The sequence below is a fragment of the Chinchilla lanigera genome, unplaced genomic scaffold, assembly GCF_000276665.1.
Source record: "Chinchilla lanigera isolate Chin_1 unplaced genomic scaffold, ChiLan1.0 scaffold00028, whole genome shotgun sequence".
In the NCBI taxonomy this organism is placed as follows: domain Eukaryota; kingdom Metazoa; phylum Chordata; class Mammalia; order Rodentia; family Chinchillidae; genus Chinchilla; species Chinchilla lanigera.
In genome coordinates, this window is record NW_004955429.1 from 6895769 (window position 1) to 6919068 (window position 23300).

At 35.8% G+C, this 23300-nt stretch overlaps 1 protein-coding gene across 1 annotated transcript in view; it reads left to right on the forward strand.

Moving 5' to 3' along the window:
* The window catches only part of Dnajc1 (DnaJ (Hsp40) homolog, subfamily C, member 1), a gene marked incomplete in the record, with an annotated part of 181124 nt that overhangs the window by 89313 nt on the left and 68511 nt on the right, over positions 1-23300 (forward strand). The window contains 2 exon segments of the mRNA XM_013515403.1: positions 3032-3122; positions 14356-14519. Coding sequence (XP_013370857.1) covers positions 3032-3122; positions 14356-14519 — 255 coding nt within the window.

The window sequence follows — 23300 nt, forward strand, 5'->3', positions numbered from 1 at the left end:
GCTGGCTTTGAGCTCACTTTGTAGCCCAGGCTGGTCTCGAACTCGCAACAGTCCTCCTGCCTCAGCCTCCCAAGTGCTGGGATTACAGGCATGAGCCACCACACTCGTCATGATCACTTCCCTTTTGTACTCTTTTGTTTTCAGTGCATTTTAAACTGTAGTCATGATAATATAATTTGTTATGCAAGGATGGTTGGAGTAAAGTAGTTATTAGCACAATATAACTGAGACTGTAGTTTTATTAGAAAACTACATGGACAGATGTAATGCTTCCTAGAATAGAGAGATGTAATTATAATTTGAAAGTCCAAGTGAAGTAAGAAGAAAAGAAAAAGCATGATGAGCATTTAAATGAATGCTTCAAAGTACAAAAGGAAGATAGGATTCTTGCCTTGAGCAGACAGTGAGTGAGACTAGGGAAAGTGTGAAAACTCTTGGATTAGCTGCAATACATTAAGGTGTCTCAGTACGTTGCAGCCCTCAGATAAGTGAGGTTTTAGATCAGATGGGTATTTCAAAGGACTTGTAGTGGAATTTTGTGCTGTAGCAGACAGAAGAAACATTAGTAAAGAAACACATTTGGCAAGACCACTAGAAGAGTTGCTGTTGCCAGTAGCAGGTCTTTACATGGAGGATGCAGCTAAAAAGAAGTCGTCTGAGCAAGAAGACACAAGATATGAAGTGTAAAACCTCACCTTTACTTTGTGACAGAGAATAAGATTCTAGGCAAATGATAAAGTAATAATGAAAGTAGATAACACATACAAGACCTAACAAGACATCGTTCTAAGTGTTTCAAATAGTTAACGTGGAATTTTCACAACAGCCCTATAGTTAGATACTTTTATTATTCCCATTTAATGGATGAAGAACTGACCCATATAGAAATGAAATAAATTTGCTGAGCATCACATAGGTACATAGTAAGAAGGCAGAGCTAGATCTTAATGTAGGTAATCTGACCCTAAAATCTGCCTCTTAATCACATATCTCACTGTACTGTACTATGATGATTGATTTCAACCTACCTTCTTTCATCTCTCGTAAATAACTAATCTGTGCCCTTCTTTTTTTTGCATGGTGCCACATTTCCTACTCCCCTCAAGGAGCCAATGCCTTCCTGGCCTTTTCTTCTTCCCTACTATTAAAACCTACTCTGTGGAAAGAAGCTAATAAGCTCATTCATTCACTCATACCAAGGTATAAATAACCGATATGGCTTAATATAAAATAATACCCCAGGGTTGAGTTTTACTTAAGGGGATGGGGTGGGGAATGTTAAGGGGCCATAAAATCCTAACCTCAAACCCTGTTGAAAGTAAGGTATGTGTGGGCATGGGAGGATGAGTAAGTTGTGTGCATGACCATCCAGACCCTTCAAATCACAGCGCTGTTTAGCTGGCCCGGGGCTTGTGAAAACCCATCTAGTAGAAATGAGGTAAGAACATGAAAGTGGGAAAAGAAGAATAAAAAGAGATATCTTTTTTATATTGATTGAATAACTTTAGGAATACACTATTAGTTCCTTTATTCATTATCCAGTGGAAGAGTTCTGATATAATCCCATGAGACATAGACCTAAGGAGAAGACTTGACTTGGATATAGTCACAGATGAAAAAAGAGATTTCTATGCAAGAGTTTAAGGGTTCATCTTTTTATATCTGACCTGGGTAATGTCAAAGATTGATTTTTTTTTTCCATTTGTCTCCTACAGAAATAGCCTTGTCAGATGGGTCCCTTTCTTACCTGCTCTAAGAATCTTACAGTCTTGGAATGTTATCCTAAAGTTAACCTGATACCCGTCTTTTCTTACTGCACATAAGTCAATCATCAAGCCTTCTCCTTTCTTTCTTTATATGGTCCTCATATATTTCAATCTAGTGCAGTTCAGTGAACACTTACTGAGTGTCTGCTCTATGCCAGTTACTTGCTCTGGGCATACATGGATCCTTATCACAATGTCCCATCTTCTAGGACAGAATGTAGCATGACCTAGTCTCATAAGCACTTAAGTGCAGAAGTGGTGTGCAAAAGAGACTTATTCGCTGGAGATGGTAAAAGAGATAGTGCCTGAACAGGGCTTTCAAGGATGAAAAGAGTTTGTCACAATAATAGTGGGAAGCAAAATACTGCAGCCAGAGGGCAAAGCAACTGCAAAGGCCTGGAAGCAGTGTTGCTATATAGAATATGAAGTTTGAGTTGAGGAGTGTGGGAAAAGCTCTCTTTTGCTTTTTGTCATTGTCAGGATCACCATATGCCTTGAGCATCAGCTTGTTTATTTTCATGCCTATGATTTATTTAAGACCTAGTATTTGGGGGGGGACCCTTGCTAAAGTCTTACCTATATGCCATTCTTGAGACTTTAGCCACTGTATCTTGACACCTGTGTGTTTGTATGCCTTGTGTGTCCTCATTGTCCATCCTCAGGCCTCTGTGATGACTGTTTGATACTGGCCTCTGAGGGTGGTAGAAAAAGGAATGATAGTTTTCACTCACATCCTTGTGGCCATATAAGTTAATCATCAGATTTGCATATAATAATTTTGGAAACCTCTTGCAGTTAAGGGACTGTTATGAAAATAGCACGAGTACTTTGTTAGTTACAATAATATGATTTATTATACCAAATAATTCAGGTTAGCAAGTGAGTTTCTCTGCTGTGTATACACACAACAACATGGTATTAAGAAAATACCACACAGTGGAAGAAAATAGGAAGTGGAGACCTCCTTTCCATGTAAGAGAAGGGAGTACTCAAATTTATGCTCATGCAGTTTGTGGCCTTACCTATTGTTTCTTCTGTTTCTCCATATAATTTGGCCAGGGATATAGCTCAGTGGCACAAGCGCCTGCCTAGCAAGCGCAAGGGCCTGAGTTCAATTCCCGGTACCAAAAAAAAAAGAAAAATAATTTGAAAACAAAAAGGCTACTTCTAAAATTTGTGTACTGCTATAAAAGGAAGTTATAGGGAAAATACTGTCAAAACAAAGTGATTTTTATGCTAATTTACTTATAACTTCTTTTTTTAAGGATGCTGGGCAGTTTTACGCTAAATATAAAGAAACAAAATTGAAGGAAAAAGAAGATGCACTGACTAGAACCGAACTTGAAACACTTCAAAGTGAGTTTGAAACACTGTCTTACTGTGTTAACAATATCATATAAAACCAATGATCTAAATTTGCATTTTCCTGTAGGTTTAGCAGTAATTAAGTTTCCTATGTTTTCTTTGCCCATAGTCAGTTGTATTTAATGTATTATGCATGAAAAGTACTCTATTCCTGAACCACCCAAAGTCCATTATCAGAAGGAAGAATAAAATCAACATGGGGCCATACAGCTCCTCAAGTAGGGCCATCCAAAATCTGCTGTGTCCTATTATATTCTAGTACTAAAATTATAATTGATTTTTAGGGCCAAATCTTAGGAACTGCTGTGATAACAGTGCTTAGGTAGTTGAGAAATCAGAAAATATCAATGATTTTTGTTCTGAAAGATTTGTTTCATTTGCAGTACTGTTGTTATATAGTATAAACATCCTTGAATAAATTATTAATATTTTGGAAAGAAATCTTCTGATGTACACTCAAGACCATTTCTCGTGATTTTAGGAAAAGTTGAACATGTTGTTAAGGAAGAGATTTTCCAAGTTCTGGTCCTTTGTCTAATCTTGTTTCATCTCCATCCTTCCTACATGTGTGCACTGTCTCTACACTACTTTATTTTATTCAGCGCCTTTAACTGCTGAACAGTTTATTAACTACTTAACAATTTATTACTTTTGTTTACATCTGGTTTCCTCCCAGTGGAATGTAAGCATCATAAGGTAGGGTTTTTATCTGTTCATTGCTGTGTCCCCAAGTTTCAGGGGCTAGAGCTGTTTTTCCTTCTAGCACAATCCTTTGTGTGCCTGGGCACCTTTTGAATGGGGACTTCCTTTTTCATCCTTGTGTCTACAGCTTCCAACAGTGTCCTATTGCATAGTAAATTTTCAGTAAGTGGATGAATGGGTGGATATTGAAATTAGTGTAATACCATGAATATTAAATGTCAGCCAAGCATCTGTCCATATAGAACGCTACATCAGGAGACAAAGAATTTAATTCAGAAAGTTTCAGTAGTTACAAGTACAGAATAATGTTCAGATCAACTGTATAATTGTATAAAGCAGACTTCTGTGAAGAGGGAAGAATTAAGATGGTAAGGTTCCATATTAAGATTATTAGGTAGATGTATGTTGGGAAGTAGAAGTGGGTAAATAAACTCTAAATGTGATTTTTATATAATTGTTATTTTTAAATAAAATTGGTATATAATCTTTTTTAGGCCTTTCAAATTAGTCAAAGAGAAAAAAATCTTATTTGTAAGGAAAGAGGAAAACATCCAACTCATCTAAAATTTACCTATAGAGACAATGTAAATATACTATATTTCATTACTCTCATAGTCAGCTTATCATTTTTATCAAATTTTGGTAACAAAACACTTAATTGTTGTAATTTTGGTATCTGTTTTAGAACTGTCTTAATAGTAAACGATTAAGTATATGTACTACCCTTATGAAAATAGGGGTTAAACAAAAAATATTTATCACAATGTCAGAGCTCCTTTTGAGGGTTATAACCATTTTTCCTAAGTTGTTCACAGATTTTTGTTCTGGCTAAGAGTTTGATTAACATTCTCAGTTTTAATAATTTGTTTCTTATTTTGTTATTTAGTAAAAAAAAGATTATGTAAAGAAATAAATTTTAAGTAGATAAATATCTGAAAGTTCTTTCTGTCTCCAATAAAAATGTATTATAGTCCTTTAAAACATTTGAAAATTCACCAGTAACTTATCAGTTAGTGAATCTCAGAATAGAATACATATAAGAAGTTGTATTAAAAGTAACATTCACACTAGGCTCTGCATGATCAAACTGTTGTCTCTCATCTCATGTTTTTCTATGTCAGTGACTATTTGGAAAAGGTGGTGGACCGACATTAAGAATGATAAAGAACAATCACATTCACTGTTAACAATGTCAGAAACTGTCATGTGTTTTTTAATGTAGTCTCTAATGGTTACATGCAAAGAATCTTTTAATTAATTTTGTTAACTTCATTACAGTGTTCTGCGTTGTATACATTAGAATTAATACATAAAGGCCCCAAATCCCCTAGTGTGCATTTCATTTGCCCCTATCCTTCTTAATTTTAAAGACCATCATTGGAATACTGAGTTCATAATAACATTTCCATCTACTTAATTGTGTAAATGTATCTCATGCAGATTAGCAGTAGCTATTTTATGCTGCCTGTCTTTCATGACCTAACCGCTAATCTGCCCTCATGTCTGTCTGCCTTACTGCTCAGGTTGTGCAGCACTCTCAGGGGGCTGCCCCAGAGCTACTTGGAGTAGGGTGTAACAGTCTTAGAAAAATAGTATTTTAGAGGAGAGTAAGTGGGGAAATGGTAATTTCTTTAAAGTAAATATCCTTCTGAGAAGTTTTTTGTAAAACTATTTTTAAATCTCTATTTAGGAAATTTTTGTGACATTCATTAGAAACCTTTGATGAGCTTTATATGTAGCTTTAAATAAGTTGAATATTTCTAAAATTAGACCTTTTGAGTATCCAGGATATTTTTGTATAGTCTCTAATTTTATGAGCTTTATCTTAAATAGCCTTTGTTAATTTGTGGGCCTGAGGATTAAACCCAGGGCCTTGTGTATGCTAAGCAAGGCATCTACCCCTGAGCTACTGTATTTCCTCAGCCCCTCTCTAGATCAGAGGAAGTAAATTTAATGTACTGAAAATGAAACAGCCCATATCATGAATGCTAAATTCATTATCCTTTTTTAAAAAAAATTTAATTGATACATAAAAAGTGTACATGTTTCTGGAGTACCATATGATCTTTTGATACATGTATACATTGCATAATATTCAAATTAGAGCAAACATCTTACCAAACATTCTTTATGGTGAAAATATTCAAAATCCTTTTTTCTAGCTATTTTGAAAGACAGTACATTATCAAGAAATGTTTGACTTATTTCATAGAGGTAGTGTTTATAAAGGTCATAATTTGAATAGACAAAAGGAGACCAAAAATCAGAATTAGTATTTTCTTACCATTTTCTTTATGCCTTGTATGATTTTTAATCAAAAAGAAAATAAAATTATCAAACCTTCCTGCCAATTACTTCTTTATGTGTAAAAATAATATTTTCAGACACTTGTCATATTTTGCCTCTTATTTTATGGCACTCAGGCATGTTCCAGTGTCAGACCTAAACTGGGATATCAGAGAGCACAGAGGGGGTGGGGCACTCAGTGCTCAGAAGGAAAGGGAAAAGCCTTTCTAGTTTATTAGGATGAGAGAGCATTTGCCTTCATTAAGATGAAGGAGCATTGATTCTCTAGAAAACTAGAGTTCATGAAAAAAGCAGATGCTGGTGCTGATTTGTAACTTGATTGAGGAAAAAGGGAGTGTGGGAGAGGCAGCCCCAGTACATGTTTACATTTTTCCTGTGGTAAGGTGGGTACTTCTGGTTGGGAGAACCTGCGATAACTGATGAAAAGGCACATAACCAACCACCACCTCCAGTAGACTTGGGGCTGGCAGCGATGGTGCACACCTGTAATCCCAGCACTCAGGAGGCTGAGGCAGGAAGATTGCCATGAGTTTGAGGCCAGCCTGGACTATATCACAAGATAAGATCCTGTCTCAAACAGAAAAAGAAAAAAGGAAAAAAAACTCTCTACCTTAACTTAGAGGACATATTATATTATAAAACCTAATTGGATGTCTAGTGCTTTAGTCCTAAAATATTTTAAATGTAGGCAAAAAGTACCTGAACAATAGTGTTTTGCCATGGGTACTTTGATAACAATAAAAGTGTGAATTTTTAAAATCATACAGCTCAAGTATAAATTTACCATGCATCCCCTTAATATTTCAAATCAGTGCTGTGCATGTGCCAATATAATACAGTCTTAATCTTCTCAATAAATGATTCCAAAAAGTTTATCCCATTGAATATATGTTTGTGGCTATAGATTAGTCAAATTTCAACTCCAGTTTTATGTGTTAATTTGGAAATGAGTAGCTACTTAATATAAAATAACACATCAGTTGATAAGCCCCATGCAGGTAAGGTGTTTTTGTATGTCTTGTTTATAACTGTAACCTCTGAACCTAGGACAGTGATGGAAAACCTTTTAGAGTTTTCAATGATAACAGCCAGCAGCAGCACACACGCCATAGGTTCACCACCATTGGCCTAGGACCATGCCTGGCACATAGTAGGAGCTTGGTAAATATTTGTCAAACTAGTGAGTTTAGAAATACTATATTGTTCTTTTCCGCACTCATATTCTTCAACAGCATTTCTTACAAAAAAGTCTTTGTCATCACTAAAACTACTTTTTGAGTGATCACAGCTATCCAGACTATGACATTCTTTTTCCTGTATTCAGTAAGATGTGGTCCTTTTGAATCCATTTTTGATGCTGTCTCTGGAAATTTTAAACCAAACTGCAAGTACCTATTCACCTAATAGTAGGATTTTTTTTTTTTCATTATTGCTACAACAAAACTATATATTGCTTTTGTATTTCAGTTTTTACTTTAAAATAATTATAGATTCAGGGGCTGGGGATATTAGCTCAGTGGCATAAGCACCTGCCTGGCAAGCACAAGGTTATGAATTCGATCCCCGGTACCACAAAAAACAAACAAACAACAAAAGAAAAATTACAGATTCAAAGGAAGTTACAGAGATAGCACAGGAAGGTTCCATGTCCCCTCCACTCAGTTTCCTTGTTGCTGACATTTTACGTAACTGGTATAAAAGAAAAACCAGGGTACTGACATTGATATCAGTGAGCTGATCCTTCTGTGCCAGTGTAGCACAGGTTGCTCAGGTAACCTCCAGCTCAGTCCACAGAGGGGCCTGGTTAGCACTGTTTCCTGGTAATGTGTGGAGACTCTACTACAGTGGTGGCAAACCTATGGCATGTGTGACGTAGCAGGCTGTTTGTATCATTAAAAGCCCTAAAAGGTTTGCCATCCCTCATCTCTCTGTATCCTCACCAGCATGTGACATTGGTGCGGTTTTGAACTGTGTGCAGAGATTCCTCATCACGGACTTAATTTGTCTTTCCCTAGTTTGTCTTTCCCTAATGGCTAGGGTTGGTAACCATTAGTGTGCTTATTTGCTATGAATATATTCTCTTCAGTGAAATCTATCTTCATATATTCTGCTTGTTTTCTAACAGAGTCTTTTTTTACTACTGAGTTTTGAAAGTTCTTCTTGTAGTCTAGATGAATCTCTTTATGAGATATGTGGTTGACAAATATCTTCTCCCAGAATGTAGCTTATATTTTCATCATAGAGCAAGTTTTCCTTTCTGATGATGTACAGTATATTGTTGTTTTCTATTGATTGTGTCTTGTTCTCATATCAAAGATCTTATACCAAGTTTCAGATTATGAAGACTTCTCTCCTATTTTTGTAAAAATTTTATAATTTTACATTTTATACAAATCTGTGCTGCAATTGGGGTTAATTTCTCACTAAGGTATAAAGTTTAGGTTGAAGTTCAGTTTTTGTTTTTTGTTTTTTTGCCTATGAATATCCCATTGTTCCTGTACTGTGTTTTGAATAATCATTCCTTTTCCACTGAATTGCATTTAGACCTTTGTCCTAAGTCTGTTGTCCTTACCTATGTGGATCGGTTTCTTCTGAGCTCTCTGTGCCAATCCCTTGGTCTATGTTTCTTTTGCTCTGACAATAGGATTATGTGACCATACCAGTTTTAAAATTCAGTTAAGTGATTCTTCCAACTTTACGCTTCTTTTTCAAAATGTTTTAGCTGTTCTGGTTCCTTTGCCTTTTTACGTAGATTAAGAATAAGCTAAGCACAGTGGTATGTGCCTATAGTCTCAGCTACTTCGGAGGCTGAGGCAGAACTATGTGAGACCAAGAGTTGAGGACCAGCCTGGGCAATAGAGTGAGATTTTGTCTCTTCAGAAGGTAATAACAGATGTGGTGGTGCACACCTGTAATCCCAACACTGAGGAAGCTGAGGCAAGAGTATTGCTACAAGTTCAAGGCCAGCCTGGACTAAAAAGTGAGTTCAAGCCTAGCCTGAACTGCATAGTGATACCCTCTCTCAAATGTACACACACACACACACACACACACACACACACACACACACACCCCAAAAAAAGAAATATAACAATAATAATCATAATCATATACTCATCTATAATGAAATCCTTCTGGGAAGTCCAAAGCAAATTTGGTATGTGATGAGGGCCAGGTCTCTGCTTCTAAGAGGGCACCTTGTTCCTGTGTCCTTTGAAGGGAATAAATGATATGTCCTTGCATGGTAGAAGGAGCACAGAGAAAAGAACCAAACTGTGTGCAGCTGCTTCTTGTTGCTGTGTGTAGTGACCACTTTGTAATCATGCAGAGTAGAGGGTTTCATTGTGGCATTGTCACACGCATAACACATGAAGACCAAGCTGTCACTCCCCTTCCCCTCTTTGTCCCCTTCCTCCAGTAGCTTCCCTTCTACTCCCATGCCCCCGTCATCCCCCCAGCAGCTCACACATAGGACCGAGAATGTGTAAATACTTTTCTTCCTGGGTCTGGTGAAGCCTGCTTTCTAAGGGCTTAATCTAGTTCAGTTCCTGAGAAAGGACCCATGCCTCGTAACCTAATTGCCTGCTGGAAGGGCCCAGCTTTATGGAGATTGTTTCAGCACGCGTTCTGGAGAGGACACAAACTTTCCAACCATAAGCATTCATTTTCTCTTTTTGTTCTCTTTGATTTTGATATCATACTAATTCCAGCTTCCTATCATGAGTCAGGAAGTGTTCACTCCTACTTTCTAAACAAGATTGTGTAATGTTGGGGTAAATGTTTGGCAGAATTCTCTGGTGACACCATCTTTTTTTTAGATTTTTAAATTACAAATTATATTTCCTTTATAAACTATTCAAATATCTATTTTATGTATCTACTTCATGAGTGTATTAGGATAGTTTTTTTGAGTATTACTCTGGCTGCATCCATCCCACTTCATATTTTTTCACTACTGGGGACTGAGACCAGGGCCTTCACACTGAGCTACACTCTTACCCTTTTCATCTTTTATTTTGAGGCACAGGTTTTTTATTTTAAGTTACAAGCTTGCCCAGGTGGGGTTCGAACTTGTGATCATCCCGCCTCAGACTCCTACTAGAGTTCTGGGTTCTCTTTTTTAATCTTGGCATGCACTGATTGTTTTTCCCTGTCTGCTCTATTCTGCTATAAAGCCCACCATTACATTTTATTTTTAGTTCCAACATTTCTATTTGGCAATTCTATAGGTCTTTTATTTCCTTGCTGGGACTTTGTATTTCTTCATTTGTTTTAAAAGTTTGTTGTTCATACATGTGGACATAGGGGATTTTGTGTTATGATACGTGTGGATCCTTACATCTGCTATTTGACCTGGTCTTCTAGGGCGACCCTTTAGCAGTACTGGGCTAGAAGTCCTCAGTTCCTCTCTGGCCTGTAGCTGAGAAGGAGGCCAGGTGTGGGTCTTCCTAGGCCTCAGTGGAAGCGTCTGTCTGGGCGAGAGTCAGGAAGGCGTCCTCACTGTCCCCACTGGCCACTGCTGGTCCTGTAGGAGGCATGCCGCCCAGTACCGCCGGGCCTGTGAAACTTGCGTCTGTTCTGTGAGGCTCCTTAGAAGCCAGGCTTCTCATATGGTCGCATTGACTCCATAGGGAGGGGATTCTCATTACCTCTTAGACTTCTTGCAGCACCCTGTGGGGAGGGTGGTCAGGCTGGCAGTTGCACAAGTCCTGGCACCCCATTAGCCTCTGTGGCAGGAAGAGGGTATGGCTACAGGTTTTTTTTCTGTCTTGTTTGCACAAATGCTTATTGTCTGAACATTTGTCCAAGAGAAATTTCCAGTGCTCACTAGAAAAAGATATATTTAAGATACTGTGATTTTAAACTGTATTCCACTGTTTTCAGTAGCATCAGGGTACAAGTGATATCTGAAAAAACCTCAGGTTTGTGGCCTAAGAGTCCAAATCATGATTTGGTGACTATGTCTTGGCATAAAAAATACTCTTATACTTTGAGACAAAAGATATGTGATAAAAGTAGCTGGCTCAAAAATGAAGTTGTTTATGTTTCCAAGTATGTAATAAGACAGATTATTTAGGCCAGAATTTATTTTTTTGTGTGCATTTTGTTTTGTTTTTAGTGTTACTACTAAGTTGTATCCCCAGCCCCAGCAGTTTTTTTTTTCCTGAGCCTAAACTTCTTCCTGTTTTTTTAGAAGGAGCATTAAATTGAAGCTCTTGCTTTAGATAATATTTGGCTCATTTATCATTTTTTGAAATAATCTTACCAAATAAAATTTTCTTTTGAGAGAAAACCATTTCCCTTCATTCACTACACACTTAATAAATTATGGCTTTTACTTTTTCTCTTTTGGTTTTGTTGTTTGATTTTTTTTTTTTGGTTGGTTGGTTGATTGACTATGTTTTTTGCCTTTGTCAGGTTTAATTATCATTCTTGGAATCTATCTATCTTGAAACCAAAATGTATGAAACTTCCATAAGATTCTTCCCTGTATTAAGTTAGTATATATTTTTATTTAACTCAAAATTCTCCATATAAACATCATGCTGCAAAAAAAAAATGTTTGTTTTTGCTGAATGAAATATAATGTGTTCATTAAATTCATGATGCTGGGGTCTATACTAATGATGTAAGTTTTATTGAAGCTGGAAAAAGACATTCAGTTTTTTTGTTTTTTTTTTGTTTGTTTTTGTTTTTTTTTAATCTGTCTTATTGGCAGAATTTAAACTGCATCTAGAGTTCTTTTAAGAACTATGTGGTTTTCTTGACATTCAGTTTTAAAAACATCTACTTTTTAAAAAGTATGTGTAAGGTTTTTGCCAAGTACAGAATGTTAAGTGGTAAAATTAAGCCTTGTATTATTAAAGTAGCACCAAGTTAATGAACTTCCAGATAGATTTATGTTGTACAGGGTTAAATTTTATTTATACGTGTATGTATATACTTTTATAAAATGTATAAATATACATGTATAAACTATTACTCTGGCGTTTCTGATCTTTTCTTTATTGTTTATCTCTCTATACTGTCTCTCTTCCTTGTCTGCCCCCACACACACACTGGTGTATTCATTCATAGTTTTCTCCATGCTTATATTAATACTCAAATATATTTATATGAATATATACACATGCACATAAAGGGATTTGGAGCAACATTATTTTTCTTTACAAATATGCAGTCTTAGATGTGTTTTTGTATATTTCATTTATTACTGAAACTCAGGGAAACCTCGTTTGTCAGTTTCTATCCTTTTTTTTTTTTTTTTTTGTACTGGGAATCGAACTCAGGACTTTGTGCTTGCCAGGCAGGCGCTGTGCCACTGAGTTGTATCCCTGGCCCATCTATACTTTATTTCAATGGTGATATAGTATTTCTTAGTGTGGATGCATCATCAATAGTTATTCAGTCATTTCTCCTACTAAGCACTAAATTTTTTTTTTTTTTTTTTGGTACCAGAAATTGAACTTTTGGCCTCGCACTTGCCAGGCAGGCGCTGTGCCGCTGAGCTCTATCTCTGGCCCATAAACGCTTAATGTTACTTGTTTTGTATCTCTATAACAAAATAATAAGTTGTGTTGTACACACAAACACATATACACCTATATACACATACAGTTACATTCTAATGCTTCCATTGTTGGGGGAAAGGTTAGATATTTTAATTTTAATAGATACTCTTAGACTGCTTTCTCAAAAGGCTGTAATACAGTGATTCACATTTCTACCACCAACTTAGAGGTAGTCTTTTTCCTGCCCAAACATATTGTTAGATTTTTAAATTTCTACCCATATAATAGGTTTAAAATCAGATATTGGTATTACTCAAATTTGTATTTCTTAATCCTTTAGAGAACATGAGCATCTTTTGTTGTTTCTTGACCATGTGGATATAGTCATTTGTGGATTACCTTTTTGTGACCTTTACCTATTTTTCTGTTGGGTTGCCTATGCCCTTGTCAATTTATGTAATCTGTATAATCTTTATGCCAGCCTTCTGTTCTCAGAATTGCAGATATTCTTCCCAAATTTATTCTCTTGATATGTTATTCCATCTTCTGTCTTTTTTGTAGAATCTGGGTTTTCAGTCTTTAAGATATCATCTTCCTTTAAGTAGTACTTAAAGGTTTTTTAGATTTCATTTTGCAAGTTGTTATTGTTTGACTTTTAAAATCAAATTTTATCTAGCTGAAATTTTTTTGTATGTATGGTTATAAGATTGTGTCCACTTTTCTTTCAAATAGGTATTCAATTTTCCTGCATTATTTAGTAAATCATTTTCTCATTGAGTTGAAATATTTGTGTGTTGTAGAAATTTGTGTTTATTGATACTGATTTTATTACATTGGCATTATAGTACATGAACACACAGGGTGTTCAAAATATGGTTATGAGCTGGGTGAGTTTGATAACAGTAATTAAGAATGAATTAGCTTCTCTGTGTTGTCTCTAATCAAAATGGGATTTAATAGAGAACCAAGTTGATAGCCATCCATAGTCATGCATTGCTTAACAATAGGAATATGCTCTGAGAAGTCTATCATTAGGTCATTTATCCTTGTGGGAACATCATCAAGTATGCTTTATGCAAATTGAGGTGGCTATGGCATTAGTAGGTGATATAACCTTATAGGACCAGCATTGTGTATTCATGGATAGAAACATCATAAGCAATACATGACTATAGTGATGACTGCTCTTGATGCTGCCAGATTAGATTTTGTCTTTGTAAAGTACTGAGAAAATAAATGTATACCAGTTACGGAGAGCCAGTTGTGTTGAATAGATTTTTTAAAATGGACATTTGTTCTAAGTATTAAGTTACTTGCCCAGTATTATTTAACTCATATATGATGATGATGATAGGATTAAGCCATTAAATTAAAGCTCTTTCCATTTTACCAAAATGAAATTTAACAAAAGTACTTTAAAAGTGAAGGTGTATACAAACTGATATGGTAATTTTGTCATAATCATTACAGCATCATCTCTGGGTTTTATTTAAAAATATTGCAATGATTGCTTCTTAGCCTTTTGGCTAAGATCAAGTATAAAAATATAGCAATGATGTATACACAGTTATTTATCATAATGCAATTCTGTTTTGATGAAAAATTTGATCTTTTAAGATACAAAATATGAAGAACATTAGAATAGTTAAAATTGTTTATTCTTAACAAATCTCAATAATTGGTTCTTTTAAACATTTTTTTAGAGCAGAAGAAAGTTAAAGTTAAAAAGCCAAAACCTGAATTTCCTACATACACACCTTTAGAAAGCACGTATATCCAGTCTTACGATCATGGAACTTCTATAGAGGAAATTGAGGAGCAAATGGATGATTGGCTGGAAAACAGGAATAGAACACAGAAAAAACAGGTAAGCTTTAAAAATATGCACTAACGGAAGAAAACACATACTGAAAAGTACATAAAATATAGGTATACGGCTTAGTGAGCCACTGCAGTGAACTGAGTGAACCAACGAGAACATTGTCCTTCCCGTGCATCCTCCTGCTGCTGTCTTGCTTTCCTTCTAAGATGATGACTGTCCTGACTTCTAATGTCAAAGGTAGTTCTTCCTGCTTTTTGGAGTTTATAAACAGAATCATCCTATATGTATTCCTTTGCATCTGATTTGCTGTACAGGTATTATATTTTTGAGATCTATCCATAACTGAATGCACCAGTAGGTTATTTTTCATTGCTATATAATAGTCCATTTATAAATAGCAGTTAATTTTTGTTGCAGAAATATGATAAGGAAGATTTCTATTTTTGTAGTTAAGTTGCAAATCATAACTCAATTTGAGTAAATATTTCTGAATTTTTTCAAAAATGTTTGTATCAAAAAAGTGTGAATCAATTTCTACTTCAGCAGCAGGGTAAGGAAATTCTAGTTACTCTAATCCTTACTAACACTTAGTCTAGTCTTTTATATTTTAATCTTTCTGTTAGGTATATAGTGATAAATAATTATGGTTTAATTTACATAGTCCTTTATAAATGAAGTTGAACACCTTATATTTACAGGGAACTGATAGCTTTCTATTTGAGGTACCTTTCCAAGTTTTTTTAATTGGAGTTCCTTGTCTTTTTTATGTTAGTTTATAAAGAGTTCTTTATGTTTTTCAGAAGCAAATCTTTGATACACATCTTTTTATTCTGTTTTGCCCTTTCACTCTCTTAATAGTGTATTTTAGTAATCAGAAGTTACTAATTCTTATTTAGCGTTTTGATTAGGAAAACTTTAGAAAGTTACTTTGTCTTATTCAGCATTTTGGTTTGTTTTGATTTTTGGAGGAGGAGGTTGTTCCTTTAAAGAACTCATTTCTTACCTCAGAGTCAAAGGTATTTCCAAATAATGTTGTAAGTTTTCTAAACCATTTGAGCCAGTACCAGTAACTGAAGACTGCCTCCTGCAGCTCTTCAGATGCCGTGGTCATCATCACCAGGTCCTCACAGCTCTATAGATTTATTTCCACATGTTCTACTTTGTTCCCTAAATCTTCTTTGTGCTTGAGCCAGTTTTGAATAGTCTTCATTACTGCAGCTTTTTAAAATACAGTATAGTATTATTATTTTCCATTTTTGTTTTCCTTCTTTAAGATTGCCACTTTATATTTTTCATATAAATTTTAAAAGTAGCTTGTAATTTTTGATAAATTATTCAGCTAAACTATTTGATTTGGGGTAACAATGAATATATAGGTAAATCTTGAAAGAATAGACATAAAAATACTATTGACTCTGTACCCCATGAATAAATTCATTCACTTAAAAGTTTTAAATAATGTGTTGCATGTTTTAATGTGTATATACTGCACATTTTTCTTAGATTTATTCATAAGCATATCATGTTTTTGGATGATATTACAAGTGATAATGTTTCTTTACATTTCACTTTCTGGTTGTGAAATACAATTGTTTTTTGGATAAAAATCTTTTATCCAGTAGGCATACTAAATTTACCTTTTAATTGTAATGGTTTCTTTATATATTGTATGTTTTCTTTCTTTTGTGTAATTAAAATTCTAATGACACTATGTCAAAGTAGAAAAATATAAACTTTTATCATTATCATAGTCATCCTAACATCTTTTGATTGTCAGATATGTACTATCCTGTGTGCTGTGAACCACGTGGAGTAGTTCATTTAAACCTCACAAGAATGCTAAGGACTAATATTTTCCATTTTACAGAGAACATTTGAGTATCAGGGCCAGTTTAATATATTTTATTGAATTTTATACACTTCTCATTTTTTAGGTCAAAAACATTCAAATATTACAACTTTTACATGGTTCGGCCAATATACACAAGTTGGGCATTAATCCATCTATGGGATTTCTTAACCTTAAATTGTTAGAAGCCCCAAACCCAGGTAATTTCTTCCAGAACTTTCAGGGTTTTCATCAGTGACAGAACATACATAGCATTTTTTAGTAATAAATGAAAGATAACCAATAGTCAAGTAGCAGGAATATTATTAGATAGATAAAAATTTTAAAGTGATTTCTGACTATTTTTATAATTGCCTGACAATTATAAGTTCATGTAGTCTTTTGTTTCTTCAATTTCAGAAACAGTGTAGCTAAATATTTTAAATCCAGTAAATAGTCTCCAACTTTTTATGAAAACAACCACTCAAATGTATGATTAATGAAAGTAAAGTTTTAATGTCATTGGGCAAGCCAAAACCAATAATTTTCCGCCATAAAGATTATAACAAATAAACTCTTAAAATAAAATATTTCCTTCTTTTCTTCCCCCTGGTGACCTAGTGGTAATGTTCTGCAGTGTTTTATGTAGGAGACCTGGATTTCATTCCTGTTCTCGTTATCTCTCTCCCTGAGGCTGCAATGAATAAAATAAGAAATAAAATCACTATCCTGCATCCTTACTGCTGTGGGCTGTCCCCTTGTCAGGTTTCATAAGCTCAGCTAAATGGGCCTGGCTAGTATTGGGGTGGAAGAGCTCAAAGAAACAAAGTCTGTGGAACACAGCACCTTCCATGCTCCTGGTATTTCATCTTCCATAAAGCCTTGTCTCACAATCATTATTGCACTTTCCTCTTTACTCTTTGATTGATTTGCTTGCTGTAGGAAAAAAAAAGCCTTTAAACATGGATGCATTTCTCGTCATTTAAATTAATGCATTTATGTCTTTTCCTTTTCCAATGCAAAAGACACTTTAGCTGGAAAGATATTTGGTTGTATTCTTGAGAAGACAGTATCCCAACTGGTAATGTTTCTATGATGTGACATTTTCTTTTTCAGAGACTTCTCATATTGTGTCCCTTTTCTCTTCCTCTGTCTCATAGCGTTGCCCTTGCTTTACAAATGATACAGTGTAACACACAAAATTATTTTGAAGACACAATAATGTAATTCTGTAAAGGTCCAAATTACAGTTGTTTTCTTATTCCCTTTAAAAGTTAGATTATGTACAACATACTCAGTAATTTTATTTTATTCTTTTTTACTAGAGATATGTGGGAATATAAATTTGTGTATGTACTGCAAAGCCATTCCTCCTGGAATATGCATACATAAGTACTGATGGTATGGATGTGTGCATGCATGTGTGCATACGCGCGTGTACACACACACGCGCGCTTACATTCTCTAACATACTGTCTGCCCTGCCTTTTTTCCTCCCTGCCTCCCTCCCTCCCTTCCTAGGAACATTTTTTTTCTAATGACATTTTGCATGGAACCTCAGTAGGTAAAAGAATGATGCAACAAGCTGAGCTGCGTGGTTTATGCCAAAACACGGAAAGCTAGTGAGCACTTGCACAGCCTCTGCCTTGCTCCATGAGGCAAGGCACGGTGAAAACACTAAAGTTGTAGGAGACATGTCTGCCTTGCTCAGTGTGACATGTCCATATAGCCCAAAATCTAGTGTTTTAGGAAAGTTTCCTCTTTCTGTTTAAAAATATTAGAACTAGGATTATGGTTCTGAGAAATACTCAACAGTGACTCCTGGCAGTTCTTTTTCTACTTGTATGTTCTTCATTTCTCATTAGAATGACCCCAAGTCAAAGTTAAACTCCTAAAATCAAAGTACGTAGTTAAAGATGGATGGCATATCCCTCTTTATGAAATAAGAAAGCTCACTTATTTGTTGTATGGCGTTTTCTAGAACTGATCTAATTCAGTGATAGCAAACTTTTTAGAGCTGTCAGTGATAGGCAGCCCGCTGCAGCATGTGTGCCAAAGGTTCGTCACCACTGGTCTAATTTAAAATCTCGCACCATTTTATGTTTCCCTATGTCATCAGTGATTTTTCAAGACATAGTTTTTCAAGTAACTTACAATATTACTCATTCTAACCTAGCTCTCCTTATCAAAATTTTACAATTTCCCACACGGGTGGGTGTTGGTAACTTTTTAAAATTGGTTCTTTGGAGGGAGAAGGCCTTGATTTGTAGCATTTGCCAATTTTAGTTGTATAATTTCTCCTTCCACGATTGATTTCAAATTATCAGTGTGAAATCAGAGTAGAATTAGGCAGAGATGCAGGTAGTACCGCACTATATTTCTACCACACACAAATGGACATCCTCAAAGGCGTCACAGTGGTTCAGTGTGGTTAAATAAGAACTGATGAATTGAGAGTCATTACAGGTTGAGCATGTCTAATCAGAAAATCTGATATCCAAAGTGCTGCAAAATCTGAAACATTTTAAACACTGGCATCATGCTGAAAATGTTCCAGATTTTGGTGCATTTCAGATTTCAGATTTTCAGATTAAGGATGCTCAACTAGTAAAGTCTGTGCATATATACCAAAAACCTCTGAAATCTGAAACACTTTTGGTGTCAGGCATTTTACATAAGGGATATGTTACCTTTTGTAGGTAAAACATTAATTATGTTATGTTATATATGTTACCTTTTCTAGGTAAAACATTAATTATGAGTTTATATAAGTTAATTTTTAATGATAGGTATGTTTAACTGGCTTGCAGTGTTTCTAAAAACAATTGGCTCTCATAAACTGGGATGTGTAGGTTCCAGCCTATCATTGTCCTTGAAAAAATTTGGCTTACCTATCATTTATTTTGTATTTATTTTTTTAATTTTTTTGATTTTTTTGAAATAAGGTCTTGCTATGTAGTTTAGGCTGGCCTTGAGTTCATTATGTAGTCCAGGCTGGCCTTAAGCTCCTGGCAGTCCTCCTTCCTCAGCCTCCCGAGTGCTGGGATTACTGGCATGCGCCACCACACCCGGCCTTGTGATAGCTATTTGACTTTTTTAGTTGTGAATTTATTTTCCTCTTAGGGACTTTTACAATGGAAACAGTTGACAGTTTTGAGAATATCAAGATAGTATTGAAATAAAGTCTTCAAAGTGGGTCTTTTAAGCCTGCAATCTTATAATAACTGACTGCTACCAAACTACCTGCTCTCTTCTGCTTTGAATCTTACCACGTCTGCATTGTTTTGAAATCTGAGAATGCTTTCTGCTTCCTAACAACTATATGCTACATGCTCTAGTCAAACATCACATTACTGAGTAACTAAATACTATTTTCCTATGTTTTTTTCTCTGTATCCCTAAATGAACCACTTTTGTCTTAGTAGGATTATGATGTTATATAAAACAGATACTTAAATAGATTAGATTTTGGTTTTGCAGAGAGGAAAGAAATCTTAGAAGAGACAAATCATAGTGTATTAAATGCTTTCCTAACTGGGCATGGTGGTGCACACCTGTAATCCTGGCACTCAGGAGGCTGAACCCTGAGGATCACTGTGAGTTAAAGGCCAGCCTGGGCTCCATGGTGAGTTCAAGGCTAGCCTGAGCTCTGTCTCAAAAAAACAAAAGCAAACAAAAAAAAATTATAAATAAATAAATGCTTTCCAGAATTACAATTTTTATAATTCTTAAAATATAACTTAGATATACCTGGAGAGAAAGGTATTTTTTTACAAATTTGTTATTCTCTTGTACTATAAGGTATTCTTCTGTATTCTTAGTGTAGGATTTAGTTTTTGTATTGTTTCCCCTGCATTCAGTCTTCGCAATAATATAACTATTTTTAGGAAGAAACTGAGATATAATTCTTATGTTATTACCTAGTCACTTACATTCCACCTCCACTCTGCTATAAACAACCTGATGATTTAGTTCCTGCCCTTTTTATCTGTATATCTAATATAGTGTCTGTCTAGAGGATAAATTGCACTGAATTGTTGAATTAAACTGATTCCACTAATTTACTTCATTCAGTCACTCAAAATCCATTACACTTTATCTTTATATGTTTTATCTTTCAAAGGACTGTCTTTTTTCAAAGTTTCTGGAAATACCTCCCCATATTCTCAACTGGTGATAATAGGGACAGAGCTGGCTTTTGATGCTGGATTAGTTTCAAGTGGATAGATCAGAAAACCAGTTTCTTTGTGACAGTCTTTTAAGAAGAGATATTCTGATAGAACAATATGGTAATGGCTGAGGAAACAGTAACTTCCCTGTATCTAAATAAAGTACCCAGCAGGCCAGCGTGTGCTCTGGAGCACTATTGTATTCATTTGTCAGGTATATCAACCTGTCGCTCGGTCTGACAGGGCCCCCAAGAGGGACTTCATCTCTCTCTCTCCCCTCGTGGAGTACGTAGTAGATTCACTGACTGAACCAAAAGGGGGGAGTAAAGGAATTTCAAGATGTGTCAATGTGAGAGGTAATGCCAGGGATATAGCTCAGTGGCACAGCGCCTGCCTGGCAAGCGCAAGTTTGAGTTCAGTTCCTGATACCAAAAGAAAAAAACAACGTGATGGGTAAGAAAGGTTTATTAGACAAAATTAAAAAGTAAAGGAAAACAGGTAAAGACTCCAGCTTAAGTAGCTGGGAATGGGCTCACTCTGATGTAGGAGTTAGGAGGTCCACCCGCAAAAGCACAAGGCCAGCTGAGGTAGGCTAGGGTTCAGTTGACCGTTATCTCAGTTCTGGTTTCCATAGGTCTGGAAGGATCTTTGTGGTTTGAGGGGCAGTTGTTCCTGGAACCCAAGTCACTATAGGTTTAAGACAATGGCTGGAGACTTTCAATCACTCCTAGTGAGTTCAAAGTGGACATTGTAAAAGCTGGCACTTGGGTGTCCCTGTAAACCCTGAAAATATTCTTACCTTCTCCTCAGTCTTGAATGGAGATGAGCTAGACAAGATAAATGTAGGGCCAATAACTTGTTTTGCCAGTTATTCCTAAAGGATTAATGTACGTCTATTCAAAGTTTTAAGTTTGTAAAGGATACAAAGTGAAGACCAAGCATTACTTTTTCAGTTACCTATTGGGCATCTCTAGGCCTAAGTGAAGACTAATGGAGTTTACCAAAAATTGCTTTTAAGTCCCTGTCTGCTTCAGAAGAAAACACAAAACATGCTTTTATTGAGTACCAGGTTAAGGGCTCAGGAGTGAATTTGTCCTTTTACCTATGGTGGTCTCTGACCATGTCAAAACTGTTGTCATAAATGTAACCAATTTTGTTCTCTCCTTGTATGTTAAGCAAAATGACATTCAGAAGACCCTGTATCAATAATCAGTAAAAAATAATCCTCTTCTCTCATGACCTGATGATACTCAAACTAGACAGGGTTCATTCTGAGAAGGAAGCCATATTGACTAGTACACCAAGTCAGGGTAGGACATCTTAGAGCTTGTTCAAGGTAAGACAGTAGACCAGAACCACTTCTGCAGCATGGTGCGAGTGTGGTGTAAGGCTGAAAAGACAGGTAACAAAAGGTGTAAGTTTTTGAATGCCAACTTAAAAAGTTTAGATTTTACTTTTTATGCAGTACAGAATCTTCAGATATTTAGCTGGAAGGAATGAAGTACTGATGTGCTCTGTTTTATAAAGCTGACTCCTGGAACAGTAAACTGAAACTGTGGAGTAAGAGTAGAAAAGAAATTTCATATGTGATACAGAAATAAAAGTCAGACTTAAATAAGTCATAACTAACTAACAAATGGTGGAGCTAGGACTCAAGTGATCTGACTCCAGACCCACTCACTATGCTATGTACCCTCTGCAATCTAAATATATTGTAATGACTGTGTGGGTCTGTACATTAGGAAGGAGAACTGTGTCTTTTCATGTTCTATATCCTGGTGTCTTAGTACACTTCACAACAAATAGCGGGTACTTCGTTAGTCCACTCTCTTGCCAGGCATGGTTCAGCTCTACTAGATATCGACGCTTTTCTCAAATACACATCCCCCAGTTTATGAGAGTTCCCAGCGCTCCATTACTCTACCAACCCTTGATGGCGTGTGTCTTTTTTCATTTTAGGTCTTTTGGTGGATATCTTAGTGTGGTGAGGTTGTTTGTTTTATCTTGTTTTGTTTTAACATTTAAAAGAATTGAGATAAAATTTACATAAAATAAAACTAACCTTTTAAAACTGAACAGTTAAGTAGCATCCAGTGCCCTCACGGTGTTGTACAACTACCACTTGTGTCTAGCTCCAAACCGTTTCTTCACCCAGACCTGGGAAGCAGTTGCCCCCCATTCTGCACTCCCTCCAGCCCATGCCAACCATCATCTGTACTCATTTTCTGTGGATGCACCTATTCTGAATGTATCATTTAAATGGAGTGACATAATATGTAACATTTTGTTTCACCTCTTTTCTCTCAGCATATTTTGATGTTTACCCACACTGTGGCTAGTATCAGCAGTTTATGACTAATATTCTGTCATCTGTATATATACCACTACTTGTTTATGCATTCATCCATTGCTACACATTTAAGCTGTTTCTATGGTTTAGACATTGAATGGTGCTGCTGTGGGTGTGTGTACATATATTTGAATGTGTCTTCATTCCTTTGACTATGTACCTGAGAGGAATTGCCAGGACTCAGGGTAATAGTTTATCTTTTTGAGGCACCCTCAGCCTGTTTTCCACAGCATCTGCACCATGTTACATTCTCACCAACAAAGTGAGGATTCCTCTTTCCCTATATCCTTACCAGCATTATTCATTTTCTACTTTTATTTTTCTGTAGTGGTAGTTCTTCTGTAGCCATCCTGTAGTGTGAATGGTACCCATTGGGTTTTGATGTGCATTCCCTAATGACAATGATGGTAAGGATTGTTCTTGGGCTCTGTTAGCCATTTGTGTATCTGTTTTGAAGAAATGCCTTTTTTTGAGTTGGA